At 48.5% G+C, this 25235-nt stretch overlaps 1 protein-coding gene across 1 annotated transcript; it reads right to left on the bottom strand.

Moving 5' to 3' along the window:
* Positions 1-1505: 1505 nt before the first annotated feature.
* Positions 1506-24206, bottom strand: LOC132476950 (zinc finger protein 689). The gene is made up of 9 exons (XM_060079207.1): positions 23664-24206; positions 23348-23461; positions 20390-21564; positions 10120-10203; positions 9903-9960; positions 4896-5142; positions 4232-4590; positions 3806-3919; positions 1506-2671 (listed from the first exon to the last, which is right to left on the bottom strand). Exons 1-9 carry the CDS (start codon positions 23866-23868, stop codon positions 2151-2153), a joined length of 2877 nt encoding a protein of 958 aa, XP_059935190.1. The 5' UTR covers positions 23869-24206; the 3' UTR covers positions 1506-2150.
* Positions 24207-25235: the final 1029 nt, after the last annotated feature.

Here is a 25235-nt window from a genome sequence, read left to right as displayed (position 1 = left end):
TAAGAATCTTTCTTTTTTTAAATATTTACTTATTGGCTTCATTGGGTCTTAGTTGCGGCACGCAGGCTCTTCCTTGTGGTACACAGGCTCTCTAGTTGTGGCGCGTGGGCTTAGTTGCCCCACAGCACGCGGGAGCTTAGTTCCCTGGCCAGGGATCAAACCGGCGTCCCCTGCATTGCAAGATGGATTCTTAACCACTGGACCACCAGGGAAGTCCTGGCAAAGACATCTGATGGGACCTGTCAAACAGCCTTACTACTGCTCGGGGATTTTCTATGGCTCCTCAGTGCCTACAGGGTGAACTTCAAGGACCCCGCTGGGATCTTTGGTCCTCCCAGATTGGTCCCACTTCTCTGGCTGCATCTGTCATCCATTATTCTTTACTTTCAATCTTTATGTTTCAATAAAGTGGAACTGCCAACCATTCCCTATACATGCCCATCCTGGCTGAAATCTTTCTCATCCTTCAAGGCTAGTTTGAACCACCTCCTCCAGAAAACCTTCCTCAGTCTCCTCTTGGTCCTCCTCACATATTATTTTGTGTTGTATTTGAATAATAACAATAACCAATGTTTATTAAACACTAATATGCAAGGCACCATTCTGTTATCTTCTGTGTTATCTCATTTAATCGTTATGTCAGTCTTATGAGGTAGGTGCTATTAATATTCGGGTTTTATAGATGAAGAAACTAAGGCAGAAAGAGGTAACTTGGAGCAAGAAGTGATTTGCCCACGACTATAAAGCAATTGAGTCAGGATCTGAACCCAGACAGTCTTGACTCCAGAACCCATGCCCTTAACGTTTACTCCATGCTGTGTCCCTTTTATCCTTTTTAGGAAATAAGGCTCCTTCGCTGCTTCCTGTGCCTGAAAATCTCACTACATACCAATTCCTCTTAATGCTATGGGAAGCACAACCACCTCCTTCTCCAAGCTAAACTTCCTGGCATGTCACCAACCAGGATGGGTTTAAGTGGTGCCTCTGGACTTCCTCCATCACAGCCCAAATCACTGTCTTGAACATTGGACTTAAGTCAGTGTGTCCCTGGTGCCCTGCACAAAACCCCAGAGTCTTCAGACGGTGTTTGCTGAATAAAGGAAATTAGCATTCCTCATCTTGGGATTCCCTTATCACCTGGCATTCTCTCCAACAGAAGCCACTCAATATATGGTTATTGAATGTTGACTGCCAAAGGTCTCTGGCCGTGGCGGGGCTCTCATTTTCCTGTTGAGACTCCCCCAGACAGGAGAGACTGGCTCCCTCACTTCACCCTCACCTGAGCCCAACCCAGATCTGCCCAGATCTGACTGCTCATAAAAGTGGTAGATAATGTGTGGGCACAGTGCCAGTTTCCAGCTTTGCTGCTTTGTAGTGGTGAAACTTTGATCCTCAGTTTACTCATCTGTGAAACACAGCTGTTGCTATCCATCCCTGCCTCCTTAGCAGACTTCTTTTCATGGTCTGAAGTGTAAAATATCGACTATCATTTTCAATTGTGTTTCAACAAATGTTTATTGCACATTTACTGTGTCATACAGATTATCTTGTTACAATTTCAGTCTTCACACTAACCCTTTGAGGTAGATATTATTGATCCTCATTTTACAGATGAAGGAGCTGAGGCTCAGGGAAAGCATGTGACTTACCAGCTACGCCTTGGGGGCAAGTTGCAGAGACTAGGTCTGCACCCGGTGCTTCTGTATTCTTTCCACCCACTTCACTGCCTGAGCCTCCTGTTGGTGTCATTTACCCGGGGCTAGACCATGCCCTACATCTGAGGCCTCCTCCTCGGCCTTAGTCCCCCATAGCATTTACCTCTGCTGCAGATAAGCAGTGGGGATTTTTTTTGGAGACACTGTTTGCACATGATCTTGGTTGTACCTGCTACTGAGATAACACTTTGAGAAAAGTCCAGCATCTCACTCTCTTCATTTTTTTAGAAAAACTAGGGAGAGGAGGTGTCAAGTTTAATCTCTTTAAATCTTTACAGGCACTTTTATTTTTACAAGTTTGGAAACTCGAGGGATCCTTGAGGGAAAACCAAGGGATGAATTTTGGGTCCCAAATCCCTGACTCAGGAGCCTCCCTCAGGGCCCAGTTTGTCCTTAGCGCTGAGGTCAGGCTCAAGCCCAGCCAATGAGAGCCGCTCACCCGCACTCTTTAAAGATGTCCGGGTAGTGCCGGAACAGCACCGGCGGGTCCCGGTCACCTCGGACTGGGGCCCGAGGCACAGCCCGGATTCCGGGCCTCCGGCCCCGCCGGCCCCCAGAGCAGGAGCGGTGGATCCACTGGTGCGCTTCCACGGCAAACTTCCTCTTGAAACGCATGCCACACTCGGGGCAGGGGAAGGGCCGCTCACCCGAATGCATGCGCCGGTGGCTGACCAGCAGCGAGGGATAGGTGAAGCGGCGGCCGCAGTCTGCACACACGTGGCGCCGCTGGCTGGCCTGAGCATCTACGCTGGGCACCAGGACCGGGGGCTGCGCACCTGCGCTCTGGTCACAGGCAGCTTTCCTGGGTGGCTCTGCACTTGCCGAGGTTTTGCTGATGGTTGAGTCAAGGTTGTTTTTAACCAGCTCTTCAGGCCTCTCCTTTGTAGGAGTCTTTTGGGATCCTTTGGCTCCTGGCCCTGTCTCGGGTTCCTCTTCCTTTTTGTTTGGGGCATCTCCTAGGAAACAGGAATCAAGTTACATTTTAAAACACATTCGCTTATATCATTTCAGGTTATAGGATGCTTTTACTTAAGGAAGTGCCAGAAAAGTACTGCCCAGTGATTAACACACAGGCTCTAAAGGATGGTAAACAGGGTTCAAATCTCTTAAGAGTGACTTATCTGGGCCTTGCTTCCTCATGTGTCAAATGGGAATCATAATGGTTTCTTTAGTTCACAAGTTTGTTTGGAGGATTAAATGAGTAAAAGCATCTTGAGTACTTAGTAAATGCTCAGTAAGCAATAGCAGGAGTTCCCTGGTGGCGCAGTGGTTAAGAATCCGCCTGTCAATGCAGGGGACACGGGTTCCATCCCTGGTCCGGGAAGATCCCACATGCCGGAGCAACTAAGCCTGTGCACTACAACTACCAAGCCTGCGCTCTAGAGCCCGCACGCCGCAACTACTGAGCCCGCGTGCTGCAACTACTGAGCCCACGTGGCCCAGCTACTGAACCCTGCACACCTAGAGCCCCTGCTCCGCAACAAGAGAAGCCACAGCAATGAGAAGCCCACGCACCGCAAGCAAAAGTAGCCCCCGCTGGCTGCAACTAGAGAAAGCCCGCGCGCAGCAATTAAAACCCAATGCAGCCTAAATAAATAAATAAATAAATAAGCAGTAGCTATTATTATTGTGGTTTCTCAATTTTTTGCAGGGTTAAGACATTTGCAGAGGAGTAAAGGTATTTGCTCAAGATCACTCTGCTGAGGGATGGTGAAAGGAGAAGAACCAAGTTGTCAATTACTGGCCAATTACTGCTTTGCCGTGTTTGAGAATGTGAAAGGCAGACCTGAAGCTGCTTTCATTCTTAGGGGATTTTAGTTGTTCCTGAAAAGGGGAGAATGAACAACGCTTCTACCAGAGGGAGTCTCAGACTTGGGCTCCTGATTATCTTACTCTGGTCTCAACTTGACTACTGTACCAAATTCTGAAAAATTTGTATCAGGTCTGCCTCTTTTCCTTCTCCCGTATCCAACATCTGTTGACTCTTTCATTCCTTTAGGGATGCTGGAGGTGGCGATCTGAAAGAAAACACTGCTAGACAGGAAGCCCTGGAATACTGGGGTTGGAGGAAACTTGGGACCATCCCTCACCTCTCAGAGCTCCTCCCAGGCTTTCCCCCTCCTCAGGATCCTGGGCGGCGGGGCTCCAAGCCTCACTCTCCTGTTCCATCCAAGAGATGAGGGCTGGTTTGGGGCCTGGGAATCCTGGGAGAGAACAGGGATCACAGTGCTGGCCTGAGAGGCTGCCCTGGGAAGATGGCATCCCCCTGTCAGGGTGAGGTCACCTCCTCAGAATTTAGGCTCAACCTGGACAGCGTCTGCAGTACTCCTGCCTGAAGGAAGCGGATGCGAGATGGAAGGACTCCCGAGAGGGTACCTTAAGCGCTGGGGATGGGAGGTGGCTGGTGTCCTTGGTGGAATAGTGCGGGATTAGGCCTCACAATCCTCTGGGTCCTTATGTCATCTCCCCTGTGAACCCCAGTGAAGGAGCAGGCGGACTCTGACCCGGGGCCTCACCGAGAGCGTCCAGGTGGCCGTAGGTCTCCCGCATCACGTCCCGGTACAGGGCCCTCTGCGCGGGCCGCAGACACCCCCACTCCTCCGGGGAGAAGTACACGGCCACATCCGCGAAGCTCACGGCCGTAGGCTTCTCGCAACCAGGTGCAGTCTCCCCCGGTCTCAGCACCAGGAGCGGGGCCGAGGGCGGCGCCATGGGGCCTTCAGCCCGGAGCAGCGGCCGCATGCTCCCCTCGTCTGGCCTCAGCACTAGTCGTTCACAGGAAGGGCTCCCGAGCCCGGGGCCCCGCCCAGTCTTGGCCTCCGAACTCAGCCGAGGGAACCGAAGTAGCAGGGTTGGCTGTTTGGGATTCGGGATTCTGATGGGGACAAATAAACACCCTCGGCGTTTAGTCACTTCCGGGTTAAGGGACCACCCCCACCCCCACCACCCCCCGCCCCACGTAAGGTGCCTTCAGAAAATATGGCGACATCCGGGCTTCAGTTGTTACTGGCTGCTCTTAAGGGCGCCGTCCCTTGACCGTATCAAAGATGGCGCCGGTCTGGCTTCTCATTGTCCACTTGCCCTTAAATACAATGGCCGTGCAGGTGAGTTTTAACGGGTGGGAGTTTAGGGGAGCTTTCCTGCCATCAAGAAAGATGGACGTCCCGCGGCTTCCAGCACTCCCGCAGGCCGCGTTGCACGCCGGTGATTGGCCGCGACAGCAGGAAGCGGCTGTGCCGCGAGGCGGGACTGGCGGGGCGTTTTCGCCCGGAAGTCTCTGTAGGCGGGATCTGGAACTCACCAACGATCTCGGCGTTTGTGGAGCTCGGGACTTCGAACTCGATGGTCTGCCTCTCCGCCTCCCGGCAGCGGGATCCGCAAGCCGGTCTCTGGCCCCTGCGGGAAGATGCACACACCTGGCCAAACCCTGGGGGCAGCCGAGGTAGAGATCAGGTACACGTTTACACTGGGGTGCACAGCTACTGAGCCGACCCGACTCCTTGCACCGGCTGTTCCGCTCGCTCATTTTCTGGACTGGAGCCGCCGGCGAAGGAAGGTGCTTGGTGAGGCTGGAATTGGAGTGGAGAAGTTTTAAATTACTTTTTAAGTTTTTCCAAAATAATTAACGTACGTGGTTTTTAAAAAGTAATACAAAAGGTTTGTAATGAAAAAGGCAGCCTCCCTACCCATTCCCCATGTTCCCTAGAGGCAACTACTTTAAACTTTTTATTAGCTTTAATTATGTTGTACATACAGTAAAATGCACAGATCTTCCGTGTGAAATCCGTCGAGCTTTGACAAATGTACGCTATCACCCAAAACAAGATGCAGGACAATGTTTCCTGAATGTTTCCTTTCCAATCAATACATACTTTGTTATTGTGATATATGGCAAAATTTTAACCATTTTAAAGTTTTCAATTCAGTAGCGTTAATTACATTCACAATGTTGTGCGACCATCACCAGTGTCATTTTCCAAAACATGATTTTCATCCTCACAAAAGAAAACCTGGAACCCGTTAAACAGTCCTTCCCCATTCCTTTCCTCCCCCCCCAACCCCAACCCCCAGCCCCCTCCCCACCCCTGGTAACTTCCAATCTACATTTTCTCTTGGAATTTACTATTCTTGGTACCTCATAAAAGTGGAATCAATCATACAATTATTCCTCTTTTTGTGTTTGGCTTATTTCACTTAACATAATGTTTCCAAGGTTCATCCATGTTGTAATGTGTATCTGAACATCATTCCTTTTCTTTTTTTTTTTCTTTTTTTTTTTGCGGTACGCGGGCCTCTCACTGTTGTGGCCTCTCCCGTTGCGGAGCACAGGCTCCGGACGCGCAGGCCCAGCGCCCATGGCTCACGGGCCGAGCCGCTCCGCGGCATGTGGGATCTTCCCGGACCGGGGCACGAACCCGTGTCCCCTGCATCGGCAGGCGGACTCTCAACCACTGCGCCACCAGGGAAGCCCCCTTTTCTTAAAAATTGTGATAAAATATACATAACATAAAAGTTATTTTAATCTCTTTTAAAAAATATTTTAACCATTTTTAAGTTCAGTGGTATTAAGTACATTCACAGTGTTATGCAACCATCACCACCATCCATTCCGGAAATTTTTCATCTTCCTAAACTGATTCAATACACTTCAGTCTTAGCCATTTCTTCTGGAGCTTTCATTTAAAAATACACTTTTTTAAAAAATTTGCTTTTTCTTGGTATACTCATTTTAGACACTATGGGCATCCTGCTGTGATACTTGATACTTAATTTCTAGCCCCATTCCCTTGACCTCTTTTCCCAACATACTTAATGCAATAAAATATTTATTTATTTATTTATTTATTTATTTATGGCTGTGTTGGGTCTTTGTTGCTGCATGCGGGCTTTCTCTAGTTGTGGCGAGCAGGTGCTACTCTTCATTGTGGTGCGTGGGCTTCTCATTGCAGTGGCTGCTTTTGTTGCGGAGCACGGGCTCTAGGCGCGCGGGCTTCAGTAGTTGTGGCACGTGGGCTCAGTAGTTGTGGCTCGCAGGCTCTAGAGCACAGTTTCAGTGGTTGTGGCACACAGGCTTAGTTACTCCGCGGCATGTAGGAATCTTCCCAGACCAGGGCTCGAACCCGTGTTCCCTGCATTGGCAGGCGGATTCTTAACCACTGCGCCACCAGGGAAGCCCATTGCAATAAATTATTGTAAATAACATTTCCTATATGTGCTATTATTATACTTCCTTTCTTGTCAACTGTTTGCTTTTCTTCAATTTTATAATTGTCTTTTCTCCTTGTGTTATCTGCTCTTCTTTAAGTTGTTGCAAATTACCAAGAAGAGCATCAAATCTCAAATCCCCATTTTTTTTTTTCCTGGGAAATCTCCCTCCTTGGGCCCTCAGCCCTCTCTCCAAAACAGACTGGGCCTCAGCTGTCATCCAGGGTCTTCCCTCCTGCCCTTGGGTTGTATCCTCTGCTTCCTAGACTCAGTGTCTTCCTATTTTTGAGTTGAGACGGGTCATCTTAATGGCTTGCATTGGACTGACTACAGGTGCTAGATGTTTTCACTCCCACCTTTGGAATATTTCTGCAGTCAGGTAGGATGCAGACTCTAGTTGCTAAGCGTGGGGCCGGTCACTGGAGATAACAGACGGATGAGACCTACCAGGTCTCTGTTGGCAGCAGCCCCCAGTCTGGTCTTGGAACAATTCCTTGCTTGCCCTCCTGCCTGCCCTACATGCCGAATCTCCCCTTTGTGTTCAGAAATGTTCTTTGCTGATCATGCTAGTGCCTTTTCGGTCTTTATATTTTCTGGCCTTGTCCTTGCTGTTTTTCACCAGAAATACTTTCTGGCTTTAAGTCTGACTTCTGCTGATTTTGCCTCAACAATTATGTGCTAATTTAAAAACTTTTTGAGTTCTGGAGGTACTTCACTGTGTGAACAGTGTAGAAATGGAGTAAGGAAAAAAACAGATCCTCAGAAATAAGTCTCCTTTTAAACAGGGAATCAGGGGCTTCCCTGGTGGTGCAGTGGTTAAGAATCTGCCTGTCAATGCAGGGCACACGGGTTTGAGCCCTGGTCGGGGAAGATCCCACATGCCGTGGAGCAACTAAGCCCGTGTGCCACAACTACTGAAGCTCGCGTGCCTAGAGCCTGTGCTCTGCAACAAGAGAGGCCACCACAATGGGAAGCCCGTGCACTGCAATGAAGAGTAGCCCCTGCTCGCCGCAATGAGAGAAAGCCCGTGCACAGCAACAAAGACCCAATGCAGCCAAAAATAAATAAATTTATTTAAAAAAAAACAAAACAGGGAATCAACTTTATGTAAAGAGAAGCGGTAAAGCATTTCACTTGGACCAAAAAAATACTTCTGTTTATTCAGGTACTATGTTGTAAATCATTTCTCTTTGCACTAGGGATGGAGAAAACTTAAGAAGATGGAGCTAAGTACAGTACACTTAGCTGTTAACCATCAGATTGCAACGTTCAAGACTAAACCTGTTTGCTCGTAAGTGGTTGGTGTCATGTTTTTCCTGCCAATCGTTATAAAAATACAAAAATGCTTTCAAATTGTTTTATTGCCCACCAAACTGTAAATGTTTGTTGAAGAATCTTGATCAGATAATTATGAGAAGTTAGGAAACACGCAGGAGGTCATTATAGTTCATAAATTTTACTTCTCAGTTTACATCTGAATAATGTAATAATATAATATGCTTAAGGCCACACAGTTAGTGGGGACTGAGCTGAACCTGGAATCCAGGTCTACCAATTCAGGAGAGGCTATGTGGTGAAGTAAAAATAATCCTCAGTTCCCATTAATAATCATCTTTGGAATCCAGGTATTTGAAGAAGCAGTCTTTTGGTCAAGAGATATTTGAGCCACCTAGCACCACTCCTGACATGCAGATATGCTTAGTCCCCCCCACCTCCTTGCTTTTATTACTTCAAGAGTTTCCTGTTCTAAAGTAGGGCTAGCAAATCTAAATAGGTCAGAAAGACCTCTCAACTGTTGACACATACAAACATTACAGTAAAAATTAAGACGGAAGATAACTATGCCTTGATTTCGACTCTAATCACAAGTAGTATACTCCTTCTTTAAAAAAAAAAAAAATTCCCCAGCATCATATTTCCAGCTGCTGTGGCCCAAGAATACATCTTTACTCAAAAGATACAAAATCCAGGGCTTCCCTGGTGGCGCAGTGGTGGAGAGTCCGCCTGCCGATGCAGGGGACACGGGTTTGTGCCCCAGTCCGGGAAGATCCCACATGCCGCGGAGCGGCTCGGCCCGTGAGCCATCGCCGCTGAGCCTGCACGTCCAGAGCCTGTGCTCCGCAACGGGAGAGGCCACAACAGTGAGAGGCCCGCGTACTGCAAAAAAAAAAAAAAAAAAAAAAAAAAATGCAAAATCCAGGAAACATGCAAATATCTGGAAGGAAAAAAAGCACACTGCAATTACTAGTTCATAAAAATTTGGAGAAAAAACCCTTTAAGCTCACTAAGTTTGATACCTTTGTGTACTATGTGCAGAGCAAGTGTGGGGCAGGAGAGTTCCTCACCTGAAGCCACTGTCCTCTTTAAGGCCACCTCTTAGTCTTCAAGACCAAACAATGCCAACAGAGGCTTGACACCACATGTGTGTCCCTGCTAGCTACTTGACCTGCTCTGGCTAAAAGACAATCCTTGGATGAGCTTCCCCAGTGTGGACAGGCCCAAAGCGTGCCCTCTATTCCAGGGAGCACCAGCTCCTTTAATAGGCTCTTGCATCGAGGGTACTCCATCTTTGAGGAGCGGGAGAGATACAGTCCAGAAAACAGAATGCACTAAGGGAGAAAATAATCCAGAAAGAAAAGCCAGTTAGGTGAATGGTTTTCAGTGAAGTAACCTCAAGTGGGACTTGGAAGAGGGACCAGGAGCCTCAGCCCGAGAACTGAACACTAGTTGAGGGTGGCTGAAGGTGCACCAGAACCAGAACTGGTACATGCCTTCCTAAGAGATGGTGGCAACGCGGCCCCAAGAGTGCTACCAGTCTCAATTGAGCTGTTCTGTTGAGCCCTTTCTGCAGATGAGGTGCAGGGAGACACGGAGGGGCTCTGGAGTGGGCAGTGTGTGCTGAGGCTCCGAGTGGGTGAGGAGGTTCTCAAAGGTCACAACCTGGGGTTTGAAGTGAAGGACCTTTCCCTCGTTTCTGCTCACAGCTGCAGAGATCTGGATCCTGGGCCTCTGGGCTCCACGCCTCCACCTCTCTTTCCACCTAAAAGATTAACGCGGGTTTGGGGCCTGAAAATCCTCACAAAGGAAAACACTGGACTCGGCTGAGAACCCGAGAAGAGAACTGAGGGCGCTTGCTCGATGCTCCACACTTCCAGCCCATCGCCGCTGGGCGCATCAGTCCCCGCTTCCCACAGATTACTGGGTCCTGGCTGGGCCGCCGGGCCTCACCGAGCGCGCCGAGGAAGCCATAGGTCTCCCGCGTCACGTCCCGGTTCAGGGCCCTCTGCGCGGGCCGCAGACACACCCACTCCTCCGGGGAGAAGTACACGGCCACATCCGACGAACCTCACGGCGCCTTAGCTGCTTTCCCTCGTCCGCCCGGTCCCGGCCTCCCCGGGCACATCCGCCACCGGGAACCGGACCGGGGGCGACGCCGTGGGAAACCCTTCTGTGCTAAGCAGAGAGGCTTCCGGAAAATGTGGAAACGCAATTACCTGTTTCCGCCCTTCCTTGGAAAACGTCCTGAAGGCCCACAGTCCTGCCCTTAACTAAGATGGTGCCCCTCCGGCCTCAACATCCCTCGCCTTTCTTATCTGTCCTTCCATGCCAAGGGGCAAACCGGAAGGGAGGTTGGACTCCACGGCGTAACCGTGGAGAGATAGCGTGCGTTGATTGGACAGCGCCGGTCGCTGGGGGAAGAAGGAAGGCTCTGATTGGTCTTTACGGAGCGGTCTGTTTGAAAGGCCGAGAGTGAAGTAGCTGCATATCCGAAGGTGGCCGGCGGTGTAGGATTTCTCTTGATCTGGCTTTTCTGGGTCTGGCATCTAAGAGAGAGGTTCTAACGGAGTAAAGGTACTCATTTCTGCTACTCACATGAGACCTCTTATGGGCAGGTCCGGGGCTTGGAGGTGAGTAAAAAGCCCAAGGGCAAGACTGAGGCGGGTTCTGGAGGTAAGGGAGTGATCTCTGGTACTCGGGCAGGGCTAGCCCCGTGGGCTGTGGAAATGGGTTCCTACCCAGTATTTGATCTGGCCCGTGCTCCAAGGTCACAGATGTCTCCCCTTTTACAGACGCTGAAACTGAGTGACGGGGCAGGTGACTGCTCACGGGGTAGCAGAGCCGGATTCAGAGTCATCTTCTGGCTCCCGTTTCGGTTGAACTTAGTTAGGTTCAGCTAAGTGCTTAGGGTAGCGCCTTGCACAAAGTACTCAATAAATAGGAGCTTATAGTTGTTATTGTAATTATAACACTATCTGGACCCTGCCTCAATCAGAAAACCTGTGTTCAAATTACAGCTCATAAATGAGTAATAACACTGAGGAATGAGTCAGATCATCTCTTAAGATTTTTTTCAATTCTGGATCAAGGTGGTGGAGTGGGAAGATCCTGAGCTCACCTCCTTCCAGGACACACCAAAACTACAACTACATATAGAACAACTATCTCTGAGAACTGACCTGAAGACTAGCACAACAGTTTTTCTACAACTAAGGATATAAGGAAAAGGCCACATCGAGAAAGGTAGGAAGGGCAGAGTCCTGGTCTAGTGAGAACCTCCCCGACTCCCCTGGGGCAACCCACAAGCAGGAGGGATATCACAACCGCAAAGGTTCCCCCTGAGGAGCAAGGGGTCCAAGTCCCACATCAGGCTCCTCAACCTGGGAGACCTGCACCGGGAAGCCAAGCCCCCAAAACATCTGGCTTTGAAAACCAGCAGGGCTTACATCTGGGAGAGCCCGAGGGCCGTGGGAAAGGGAAGACACTCAATTATTAAAGGACTCTCGCAGAAACTCACTTGCTCCAAGTCCTAGCACAGAGGCAGCAGCTTGAAAAGCGCCTGGGTCATACAAGAAGGAGATCATTGACTAACTTCAGGGCATGCACTGGAGGGGCAGGGGTCTGGTGGAATTTTCTCTGGGGATGGAAGCACTGGCAGACGTCATTTGTTTTTACTTTCTTTCCACGTAGCTGGCCTGGTGCTGGTGAGCACTATTTCTATCACTCTCCATCAGCCTAGCTAACACCACGCACCCTGCCCCTGCTTTCCCCTGAGGACCCAGGGGACCAACCGCACCCACCAGCACACCTGCAACATTTGCTGCCCAACCGCAACAGGAGGGCACATACAGCCCACACAGGGGATACCCCTGGAGCACCTGGCTCTGTTGATCAGGGGAGATTGCACTACTGAGCCCACAGGACACCTCCTACGTAAGGCCACTCTTTCAAGACTGGGAGATGAAGCTGATTTACGTGGAAATGAACACAGAGGGTTAGGCAAAATGAAGAAACTACAGAATATCTTCAGAAGGGAAGAACAAGACAAAACCTCAGAAAAAGAACTAAACAAAGTGGAGACAAGCAGTTTATCAGATAAAGAATTCAAAGTAACAGTCATAAAAATGCTCATCAAACTCAGGAGAAAAGTGGATGAATCCGGAGAGGTAATCTGTGAGGAAATCATCAAAGGGCTAGAAGATATGAAAAACAAAGATTTAGAACTTTTGAATTTATTAACTGAAATGAAAAATACACTAGTGGAAAGCAGCAGGAAATCAGAGAATGCAAAAAAACCAAAACAGACCAGTGATCCGGAAGACAAATGGAAGTTGCCCGATCAGAGCAGCAAAAAGGGGGACTTCGCTGGTTAAGACTCTGCGCTCCCAATGTAGGGGGCCCAGGTTCAATCCCTGGTCAGGGAGCTGGATCCTGCATGCTGCAACTAAGACCCGGAGCAGCCAAATAAATAAATAAATAAATATTAAAAAAAAAAAAAAGAATCCCCAAAAAACAAGAATAGGTTCCCCACCGCAGGTCCCAGCAGCTCCAGTGCAGGGGAGAGTGACAGCAGCCAGGCAGCCCAGCTTCAAGAAGGCTCTTGGCAGTCTGGCTGGCACACCAGGGAAGTCCCTATTTACTCTTTTTTAGATCCTTTTCCCATATAGGCCATTACAGAGTATTGAGTAGAGTTCCCTGTGCTATAGAGTAGGTCCTTATTAGTTATCTATTTTATATATAATAGTGTGTATATGTCCATCCCAATCTCCCAATTTATCCCTCCCCCCCATTCCCCCTGGTAACCATAAGTTTGTTTTCTACATCTGTGACTCTATTTCTGTTTTGTAAATAAGTTCATTTGTACCATTTTTTTAGATTCCATATATAAGTGCTATCATATGATATTTATGTCTCTGTCTGATTTACTTCACTCAGTATGATAGTCTGTAGGTCCATCCATGTTGCTGCTGTAAATTTTTTTTTTTTTTTTTTTGCTGTACGCGGGCCTCTCACTGCTGTGGCCTCTCCCGTTGTGGAGCACAGGATCTGGACGCGCAGGCTCAGCGGCCATGGCTCACGGGCCCAGCCGCTCCGCGGCATGCGGGATCCTCCCGGACCGGGGCACAAACCCACGTCCCCTGCATCGGCAGGCGGACTCTCCACCACTGCACCACCAGGGAAGCCCTGTAAATGCTTTTTTTAAAGAGGTGAAGTCATTTGCTGGTTGTTTATTTTTTGGTACAACCAGAAAGTAGTGGGATATTGAATATGGGAGGTTCTGATTGTCTTGGGTGTCAGCTTAACATTCCATATGGGGTAGCTTTTCTATCCTATAATACAAAGCATACTAAATGGCAATTTGGAGTCAGTTGTACATTTAATGTCTTGAACACTTTCTTTTAAATATTTATTTTATTTTATTTACCTTTTTTGTTGGCTGCGTTGGGTCTTAGTTGTGGCACACGGGATCTTTGTTGAAGCATGCAGGATCTTTCTCGTTACAGCGTGTGGTCTACTTAGGCTTCTCTCTAGTTGTGGCATGTGGGTTTTCTCTCTCTAGTTGTGGAGAGTGGGCTCCAGGGCATGTGGGCCCCGTAGTTTGTGGCACGCAGGCTCTCTAGTTGAGGTGCAAGAGCTCAGTAGTTGTGGCATGTGGGATTATTTGCCCCATGGCATGTGGGATCTTAGTTCCCCGACCAGGAATCTATCCCACATCCCCTGCGTTGGAAGGCGGATTATTTACCACTGGACCACCAGAGAGGTCGCTTGAACACTTTAAATTACTTCTCTTCCCTTGTTGTTTTTGGTAGAATTGTTTCCTAAAGTAAACCACTCCTTGATCTTGGCTCTCCTGGTCAGAATTTTGTGCACTCTGTAACATCTTTGGTCCTGGTAGTCCAGTTTTCCTAATAACCTTGTTAATGTGCTGTGAATGATTGAAAACTTGAGTATGTAGTGTATACGATATTAAATTGTGAATTTAGTGGGACTTAGGATGTAACAGCATATCAACATTTGAAGATATGGGTACTTGATATCCTGTTAAGGAAAATTTGCCTCCAAATTTTAAGCTGGAAAGGCACTGGAATAACTGTTCAGAAAAGAATCATGGGGGACTTCCCTGGTGGTCCAGTGGGTAAGACTGCGCTCCCAATGCAGGGGGCCTGGGTTCGATTCCTGGGGAGGGAACTAGATCCTGCATACATGCTGCAACTAAGAAGTCCTCATGCCACAACTAAGAGTCCACATGCCTCAACTAAGAAGCCCTCATGCTTCAACTAAAGATCCCACATGTCACAACTAAGCCCTGGTGCAGCCTAAGTAAATTAATTAATAAACTTAAAAAAAGAAAAGAAAAGAATCATGGGAATTTCCTGGCTGTCCAGTCGGTTAGGACTCTGTCCTTCCACTGTAGGGGGCACAGGTTCGATCCCTGGCTGGGGAACTAAGATCCCACAAGCTGCACAGCGCAGCCAAAAAAAAAAAAAAAAAAAAAAGAATCACATCTACATAATTTTTTAGGTTTTTGGTATGTATGTTAAGAATTGTGTACAGAGCTTCCCTGGTGGCGCAGTGGTTGAGAATCCGCCTGCCAATGCAGGGGACATGGGTTTGATCCCACATGGGTTCGTGGTCCAGGAAGATCCCACATGCCGTGGAGCAACTAAGCCCGTGCACCACAACTACTGAGCCTGTGCTCTAGAGCCCATGAGCCACAACTACTGAGCCCATGTGCTGCAACTACTGAAGCCTGCGCACCTGGAGCCCGTGCTCCACAATGAGAGAAGCCTCTGCAGTGAGAAGCCCGTGCACTGCAACGAAGAGTAGCCCCCGCTTGCCGCAACTAGAGAAAGCCCGCGCGCAGCAACGAAGACCCAACACAGCCAAAAACAAATAAATAAAATTAATTTATTTTAAAAAATGAATTGTGTACAAATTGAAATGCCTGTGTACTGATCCTCAAAACAACCAATAAAATCTCAATTATGAAAGAAAAGAAAACAAAACAAAAATGAAGATAGTTTAAGGGGCCACTGAGAGGACATCAAGCAAACTAACATTTGCATTGTAGGGTCCCAGAAGGAGGAGAGGGAGAAAGGAACAGAAAACCTATTTGAAGAAATAATGGCTGAAAAGTTCCTTAACCTGGCAAAGGAACCAGACAGCCAAGTCCAGGAAGCACTGAGTCCCAAAAAAGATGTACCCAAAGAGACCCACACCAAAGACACATAATTAAAATGTCAAAAGTTAAAGACTATTTTCAAACTTTTCCAACAAAATATTCATACAAATCAAGGAAGGAAAGTTCTAGAGATGTAACAAAAAGCTCTCCATCCCCACAGTGAAACCACTTTGAAAATCTACCTTTAAAATTCACGTGGGGCTTCCCTGGTGGCACAGTGTTCCCACATGCCGCGGAGCAACTAAGCCCGTGCACCACAACTAGTGAGCCTGCGCTCTAGAGCTTGTGGGCCACAACTACTGAAGCCCGCGCTCCTAGAGCCTGTGCTCCGCAACAAGAGAAGCCACTGCAATGAGAAGCCCGTGCACCACAAGGAATAGTAGCCCCTGCTCGCTGCAACTAGAGAAAGGCCACGAGCAGCCAAAAAATAAATAAATTTTTTTAAAAAAGAAAGAAAATGCAAATTCACATGAATTTTTAAATTTTTATTTAATTTATTTTTTGGCTGCTTTGGGTCTTCGCTGCTGCACGCGGCCTTTATCTAGTTGTAGCGAGCAGGGGCTACTCTTCCTTGCAGCGCGCGGGCTTCTCATTGCGGTGGCTTCTCGTTGCGGAGCACGGACTCTAGGAGCATGGGCTTCAGTAGTTGCGGCATGCAGGCTCAGTAGTTGTGGCTCGCAGGCTCTAGAACGTAAGCTCAGTAGTTGTGGTGCACGGGCTTAGTTGCTCCACGGCATGTGCCATCTTCCTGGACCAGGGCTCGAACCCATGTCCCCTGCATTGGCAGGTGGATTCTTAACCACTGCACCACCAGGGAAGTCCCTGCATTTTATTTCATAATATAACCAAATGCAAAGGAATATATAGTCAAAAGTAAGTTTCACAAGTGTTGAACTCATACTACTGGTGGAGTGTCACTTGGTACAGTCACTCTGGAAAGCTGGCAGTATATACTAAAGCTGAAAATATGCCATACCCTATGACCTAGTAATTTCATTCCTAGGTGTATACCCAACAGAAATGAATATGTATGTTTACTGAAAGACATATGCTCACAGCAACACGAGTTTCAATAGTTCAAAACTGGAAACTATCCACAACAGTAGAATGAATAATCAAAGTGGGATATTCACTAAATGGAATACCATTCAGGAATGAGAATGAATCATCTACAACCACATGCATAATATGGATGAATCTTATAGACAAATGTTGAGCAAAAGAAGCCAGACACAAAATAGTATACATGATTCTATTCATATAATGTATAAAAACAGGCAAAACTAATGCAAGCTATTAAGAAGCGGGATAGAGGGTTACCGTTTTTGCTTCTAGGGTGCTGATGAGATTCTGATTCCTGTTCTAGGTGCTGGTTACTCAGATGTGTTCAGTTTGTGAAAATTGAGCCATACACTTGTGATATGTGAACTTATTTGTGTATTATGCTTCAAGTTTTTACAAAAAGTCTCTCCTCTAGTCCCTTTCCCCTCCCTAGAGGCAATTTCTGTTACCAGTTTCTTATGTCCTTCCTGAGTTATTTTACTTTTTTTTACTTTTTTTTTTTGGCCGCGCGGCATGTGAGATCTTAGTTCCCCAAGCAGGGATCAAACCCACGCCCCCTGCACTGGAAGGCAGATTCTTAAGGCAGGTTCAGACTGGGCCACCAGGGAAGTCCCCAGCTTCATTCTTTTTCATGTCGCAGAACCACTTGTTGAAAAGACTTTCTTTCCTTGTAGTGTCTTGGCACCTTTGTTGCAAATCAGTTGATCATAAATACAAGGGTTTATTTCTGGAAGAACATTTTGTCTTATTTAATACATTTCTCTCATTTGGATCTCTAAGAATTAGAATCCCTGAAAACTCTAGTTACTTCCCTTCTCCCATGCCCAGCCACCCTGGTAGATGGCTGTCGGTACATTTGGAAAAGGGTAGGAAGAAGTTTTACAGTGTTTTGCCAATGTAACATGGTCCTTCATCAAGGGGACCCAACCTTCCCTCAGTCAAGGGTCTCTAGGTCTGGAATTGGCTCAAGTCTGAGAATTTGCTGAGGGCAGAGCCTTGTGTTTTTTGGCATACTCAGCAAGGTGTGTAGCAACATGAGAGACCCATTGAGGAGCATCTCCTAACATTGACTTTATGGGGTTCTCGTACCAACTATAGATTGGCATGTATATAAAATGCTTAATGCCACGGTACATGGCACATCATAAATGATCAACAAAATAGCTAGAATACTATTGCAGTAGGCCAAAGAATAAACAGAGTGGATGTAGTGAATGTAGGCTACTGTTGTTTTAAAAAACTTAGCTGAAAATAGGAGATGGGGACAGAAGCCAAAGGGAAATTTGTTTTCAAAGACAGATTTTACCATGTTTATAGGTTGGCATGTATATATTCCAGGCAAGAGAGGGACTCTGAAACCATAAAACTAAGAGAGAATAATAGATGGAGCAAAGTCCCTGAGAGGGCATAAGTAGATGAAATCCAGGCACACCTATACTGACAAGCTCTGCGTATGAGGGACTTCCCATGAGGTGGGGAAGCAAGTACGAGTGAGTGGTCACACTGGTAAATATGGAGTCACAGCAGGGAGTGGAATGTTAAGGGAGTCCTATTTGACATCCTGTGTTTTCTTGGTGAAGGGGAAGGCAGTCACTGGTTCGGGGCTATAAAAGACATAAACAATGTTGAAGGTTCAGCTGAGGATGGAGTGGAAAGGCTGGCCCCTCTCAGCAGCACTGTGATTTTTTTTTCTTCATAGCTCACATATAGGCATGAAGACAGATGGGAGATATACCCATGTTGGGGCTGTGGATTAGTTAATTCTTTTGGTTGCAAGTAACAGAAACTCACCTTAAACTACCTGAAGCAGAAGGGAGAATTACTTGGAAGAATACTGGGATCTCCCACTGACTACAGTTAATTGTCAAAGGGATCCTGGGACTGAAGTGCATTAGGAAACTTAAGAACTTGTCTGTCATCTCGGCCCTCCACAGACCACATACTGGGACTTGCCTACCAACGGCTCCCAAGTTTATGAGTTACAATCCAGGCCCAAAGAAATTTCTAAAATTCCTAGGTAAGGAAGTAGTTGGGTCAGCCTGGTGATAGAGGTAGGGGAAAGAGGCAGTTCTAAAACAGGAGGTTAGGCAGAATTCTAATAGGTTTCTGCTAGGAAAGGGCAGGTTTCCATCAGAACTGTAAAAATGTCTACTTAGTCAAGGAACTAGATTTACATTTTATAAACAGTAATTCCACACAGAACACAATCATTCATCAGACATTTTAATGAAACCCAATCTGGTATGACCCCTGCTTTTGGGGTAGCCCATGAATCCAAGGAGAAACAAACAGTTACAATGCAACTTGCAAAATACCAGAACAGGTAATTACAAATACCCTGTGCCCCAGCTACACCCCCCTGGGGCTGATATCAGGCAGACTGAGGGAAGAAGCAACAGGGGTAGGAGGATGACCCACACCAGCTGTTGGAATATGCGATATGTCACGTTTAGAAATTCCAATTTGGTACAGCTACCCAAGGCAAAGTGGTAGGCCTTGTTTACTTAATTCCGTAAAGCTTTACTGCACACCTACTTAGGAATGGGTGCCATGGAGGCATAGCAAAATTAAAACACATTGCTGCTGCTGCTGCTGCTGTCTGGAGCTTTTATTCAGGAGGCAAGGCATGAACACAACCTGATGACTGCAGACTCTTCCTGCTTTGTATTCAGTTACCTAACTCTTTAACCTCCTTGAATGGCCTCACTTCATTTCATGAAAAACGTTCACAGAGGACGCATGGAAGGTTCTGTCCTAGTGTCTCCTGATTCTGATGAGACTCAGGGAGGAGTGAGACCCAGTTCTCAAGAATTTTCCAGCTACTGGCTGCCTGGAACTAATCCAAATCCACCAGATAAAGTACAAGCTGGTCCTGGTTCTACTTCTTGCTGCCTAGACCACAGCTCCCCTGTTTTTCCTTAAAATTAATCTCCCAAAGCTCACTGCGCTTATGTCCCAGACCCATCTTGAACCAACTTTCCAAACACAGGATGCAGATGACTTACTTCACAGCATGTGGTTTTAGAACAAAAGAAAAAGCTTAGGTATTTAGGTGTCTGAAACCCAATAAATTCCTGGTACACTGCTACCACCCCCAAATCCAATGCAACCTAGAGCTGTTAAAACAAGTACAGACCAAGGAGGTACAGTGTATACTGTGATGCTGGCTTATTTTGTATGATCCTTTAAAAAGGACATTGAAAAACCAGCACCTGTTTGGGGAGAGATCATGTGTGGGACTTGAAAACCTATCTTTAAGGAATGACTGACCAAATTAATGCTAATTAACCTGAAAACATGGGGGCAGAGTATTTGTGGTTAAGTTTTCTGAAAGGCTGCCATGTAGATCAAGTTTTAAACATATTCTGGGCAAGGCTTCCAGGGAAGGAGAATGTTGTTCTTAAGGGCCTTCTAATTGTCAGAGCTGTCCCCCAGTGAAATGACCTGCCTTGTGAGGTAGTGAGCTCCCTGTCAAGGGAGGTTTTAAAGGGTAGAAGACCACTTGGCAGGAATATCATCAAAAGGGGGCTAAACCAGGTTTGTTTAAACCTGGCATGGAGGAAGAGGCAGAGGAGGAGTGCTCCCCATAAACGGGATCCTCCTGACTGCATGCAAGGGGACAGGTAATCCCTGCATGCACAAACTAGAAAACACAAAGCCCGTAAATTAGATGGGGAGAACTTTTAGCCCAATATCCACACACAGAAATTCTTTTAGGATAGGGTAGCTTGGAAAACTTTAACCAAATAATGTCACTTCTCCTACTGGGACTGTCTGTTCTAGACACGTGTATTAAGGCAGCCAGCGTGGAAGAATAAAGTTCAGCTCTGTGTAGCAAGAGACCTGGGTTTTAGTTCTTACTCTGCCCTGTATGACCGGGGGCTCCTTCCCTTTTCTGGGCCCCTCCGCGAAAAGAACTTACACAGTGCTTCCCATTCTAAAGGGCGTTGCCTTTCTGGCTAGGCGCCCCTATAGCAGATCTAGGGCTACAGTTCTGGACCCTGGGGCTACACTTGTGGACGGCCAGAGACCACCTCTGGCGGAAGCAACGGCCACACTCGAGGCAGGGGAAGGGCTTCTCCCCAGTGTGCAGGAGCTGGTGCTGAGCCAGGTGGCTCCACTGGGCGAACCGCTTGGAGCACAGGTCGCAGGCATAGGGCCGCTCACCCGAGTGGACGCGCCGGTGACTGGCCAGCAGTGAGGGGTAGGCAAAGCGGCGGCCACAGTCATCACACGCGTGCAGTTTCTCCTCGGTGTGTGTGCTGCGGTGTATGGCGAGGGAACCGCTCCGCCGGAAGGCACGTCCGCAGTCCGGGCAGGGATAGGGCTTCTCTCCCGTGTGCAAGAGCTGGTGCTGGAGCAGCGTGCTGCGCTGGGAGAAGCGGGCCTCGCAGTGCTCGCAGGCATAGGGACGCTCTCCGGAGTGCACCCGCCGGTGACTGACCAGGCGAGAGGAGGAAGAGAAGCGCCGCTCGCAGTCCGGGCACGGGTAGGGCTTCTCGCCCGTGTGGATGCGCTGGTGGATGACCAGGGCAGTGCGCTGGCGGAAGCGCCGGCTGCATTCCAGGCAGGTATAGGGCTTCTCTCCGGTGTGTGTGCGCTGGTGGATGGCGAGCAGGGAGGGGTAGGCGAAGCGACGCCCGCAGCTGGGGCACTGGTGGGGTTTTTCACCCGTGTGTGTGGTCCGGTGATTGGCCAAGGACCTGCTCCTCCGGAAGCAGCGGCCACAGTCAGGACAATGGTAGGGCTTCTCGCCTGTGTGGATAACCTGGTGCTGGGAGAGATTCTTGCGCTGGGAGAACCGCTTGCCACACTGGTCACAAACGTAGGGACACTCCCCAGAGTGTGCCCGCCGGTGACTGACCAGCAGGGACGGGTAGGAAAAGCGGCGCCCACAGTCTGGGCAAGGGTAAGGCTTTTTCAGATTCTGGGCACACTTGTGGCTCTGCAGGGCCGGGTGATCGGGAAAGGTACAACCACAGTCAGGGCAGATGGGACCTCCGGATGTCTGCCTGGGGATCAGGCGGGGTTTGCTGGGCCGGCGGCCTCGCTTCCCCTTTCGGGGTGCCTCCTTAGGCGGGAATACTTCCTTCTCTTCATTCTTCTTTCTGGTTCTGGTTTCTACAGGAACACAAAGGAGAAATTAATTTAACAAACACTGGGCTCCTACTCTTTCCTATTACAGTGTTACAGGTTATAAAACAGACTCGGCCCGTCTTCAAGGAATGTTAGTGACAAAGACAGCCAACCAGGTGTGACATACAGCTATGGAAATATGGAGGGTATTACAGGAGCCCCTAATCCAGCTTGGAGAAATCAGGGAAGGTTTCTTGGAGGAGATTAAGCTGACTTTAAAAAGGTTTTGGGGGCTTCCCTGGTGGCGCAGTGGTTAAGAATCCTCCTGCCAATGCAGGGGACACGGATTCGAGTCCTGGACCGGGAAGATCCCACATGCTGCGGAGCAACTAAGCCCGTGCGCCACAACTACTGAGCCTGTGTTCTAGAGCCCGTGAGCCTCAACTACTGAAGCCCGCACGTCTAGTGCCCCAGCTCTGCAACAAAAGAAGCCACTGCAGTGAGAAGCCCATGCACTGCAAGGAAGAGTAGCCCCGCTCGCCACAACTAGAGAAAGCCTGCGTGCAGCAAAAGACCCAACTCAGCCAAAAACAAATAAATTAATTAATTAAAAAAAAAGTTTTGGGGACTTCCCTGGAGGTCAGCACTTCCACTGCAGGGGGTATGGATTCGATCCCTGGTCCAGGAACTAAGATCCCACATGCCGCATAATGTGGCCAAAAATAAACAAATGAATAAAATAAAAAAATTAAAATTAAAAAAATTTTTTTTAAAGTTTTTGAAGAGGTAAGTATAAGGCAGGAAGTGGAAACAAATGAGGTATGATTTGGCATTGACTAGGTCATAAGGCCCTTTAAGCCAATGCTTCTCAAATTTTATTGTTATCCGAATCATTTGGAGGGTTTAATGAAACAGATTGCCGGGCCCTACCCCCAGTTTTAGATTCAACATGTCTAGGATGGGGTCCAGGAATTTGCATTTTCTAATACATTCCTGAGTGATGCTGCTGCTGCTGCTGCTGCTGGTCTGAGGACCACACTGTGAGAACCAAACCTAAACGTACATCCGAATCAACTGAGGCTATTAAAATATGTATATGTTCATAGACATCCATAAGAGTAAATGAGTCGTTCTGGGATGGGGTCCAGGAATCTGTATTTTCACCAAGTTCCCCAAGTGTCTTAGATATAACTGACAGCCATTTGACAACCCGCCTTGGCAAAAACTGAAAGGTTTTAAGCAAGGAAATATCATGTCCGATCTGAATCTTAGAAAGATAGCCCTGCTCTTAGAGAATCTGGCACAGAAACTCCAACCCAGACAGTTGCATCTGCCCCTGTAGGTGGATCTGGGGGGCCCCTCGGGCCTTAATCAGAGCCTTGCTTGATTCTGAGGAGACCTGCAGATTCCTGCACTGATCGGGGTCATTCTGCCAGAAGGGCAATTAAGAGGCCACTGCACCCCAGGCCACTGTTCCCCATAAGATCCCTTCAACCAAAACCTGGAAAACTCAGAGGTATAGGCTCTCTCAGTCAGAACCCAATGCAAAGCATGCTGGAGACAGAGTCCTGGGAAGGAGGAAGGAGGGTTGTAGCTCTTTTGAAAAGCTCACTGATCCATTTACACAACAGACAACTGCAGGTGGTCAGTTTACAAACTGACAAGTGAATCTTTGGTAGAGGGACTCGACACCATGAAAGAGACAGGAACCCTGAAGTTGTAAAAACGAACATGGTAAATGGAGCGTGGGTCATAGGTACCCCTAGCCACGGAAACTCTGGACTGAGTCATTAGAGGCTGCAAGCCCTCCGAGGCATTTTTCACTTACTTCTTTGGACTGTTACCCCCCTTGGGCACTCCTGTGGATCCAGAGCAGCCGGTTCCCAATCATTGGTATTTCGTTCCAACCAGGAGATGAGGGCTGGTTTGGGACCTGCGCACCCTGGGGAAGGAGAATCAGTCAGAGGCCCAGCTCGTACATAACGCTGGGTAGACTTATCTACCCGGTGGCATCTCCTGCCAAGCCCCTGTCCTCCCGCCCGACACAACCTCTTCGCAGGCCAGGACTCTGGACGCTCTGGACTCCCACCCCCAGTTCCTCCATCCCTTCGGGTCCCGCGGAAGCGGATTGGGGCGGGCCTCACCGAGCGCGCCCAGGTGGCCGTAGGTCTCCTGCATCACGTCCCGGTACAGGGCCCTCTGCGCGGGCCGCAGACACTCCCACTCCTCCGGGGAGAAGTACACGGCCACGTCCCCGAACTTCACCGCCCTCGGCCTCCTTCCCCTTCTCCGGCCGGGTCCGGCCTCTCCTGGTCCCCGCGCAGGGAGCGGAGCCGAAGGCCGCGCCATTGGACCCGACAAGCCGGCGCCACGGCTTTCCCGGTCCCGGCCTTGGCCGCTGGGCGCTGGCGGGCCCCGGGATTTGGGAGCCCAAGCCGGAACCGGGCGGAGCGTGCCTGGGGAGATCAGGAGGGAACAGGAATCGGCCGCCGGCGGGGCTAACGGAAACCTTTCGCTGTTATTCAGGAAACTCCTGCCCGAACTTGGGTGAAAGGCACCGGAAGATGCCTTCGGGGAAAATGGCGGCGCCGCTACTGCACCGCCTTTGCCTGAAACACAGGCAGCTTCCAGCTATCGATTTTATTGACCGGAGCGCCATGCCGGCTCCCTAACCTCTTTGCCCTCAAGTGTGATGGCGCTGCGATTGGGCTTCACGCCCTTTTCCCCCCTATTCCACGCGGTCATTGGGCGGTGGCCTAAGATCGAGTATTCTGATTGGGTGTTGCCAAAAGCGGCCTGTTTGAACGAAGCCAACGGAAGCGTAAGGGCAGAAAACTGGACCCTCGGTGTCGGGTGACTGCCCGGGAGTCTGGAGGCGGGAAGGGACGACCCCGCCTGGGATGAGTAATGATCCTCTGTTTCTTGGAGGCGCAGCCTAGCCGAGGGAGGGAAGGATTTGAGCGACGGAGCCACTCTGGCCAACCCGGGGCTGGAATATCCCTGGGTCTCCTTTCCTGGCTTTCTCAGAGGAGCCTTCGCTTGCGATAGTGGGTAACTCCCTCCTTGCACTTTGGGGAAGGGAATTAACGTTAGCGTTTCCTGTGCGCAGGTACCATGCCCAACATATTACACGTTCAACGTATTTATTTTTTGCTACCATGTGTGAAATGATGATTATCATCCTGGTTCTACTGATGAGGAAAATCTCAGAGGGTACTTGCTAGTAAGGAGAAGAACAAACATTTTGTCCAACGGAAGAAAACGTACAACCTAAAAGTTGCGAGTTGAGTTTTATTCCAGGACCTTACTGAGGACTATCCTCTCAGCTCTGAGGAACTGCTCCAAAGAGGTAAGGGAGGAGCCAGGATATATAGCAGTTTTTGCTGGAAAAAAAAAAAAATATATATATATATATATATATATATTTGAACATCAAAACATTATTGCTAATTACAAAAAAACAGACATTTCAAATTAATGATTTTAGGGCTTTTCTATATATGGGAAGATGCAAGAGTCTGGGCTTGTTGAAATTGTTCTTTATATATGCAACTTAACTATCTAGCCAGTATCCAGAGCACAGAATGTTTCCTGAATTTTTCCATCTTGAATTTCCCTCAAGGCACACCTTGGTAGGGAGTAGGAGGGCCTGGTGGCTGCAGTGGCTGATAACTTGATGGCCGGCAGCATTTGTTGTTTACCAAATGTCAGGCAAG

This window comes from Mesoplodon densirostris, chromosome 16, assembly GCF_025265405.1.
Source record: "Mesoplodon densirostris isolate mMesDen1 chromosome 16, mMesDen1 primary haplotype, whole genome shotgun sequence".
NCBI lineage: Eukaryota > Metazoa > Chordata > Mammalia > Artiodactyla > Ziphiidae > Mesoplodon > Mesoplodon densirostris.
Note: the sequence above shows the minus strand (reverse complement) of the source record. Positions and strands in the feature narration are given on the sequence as shown.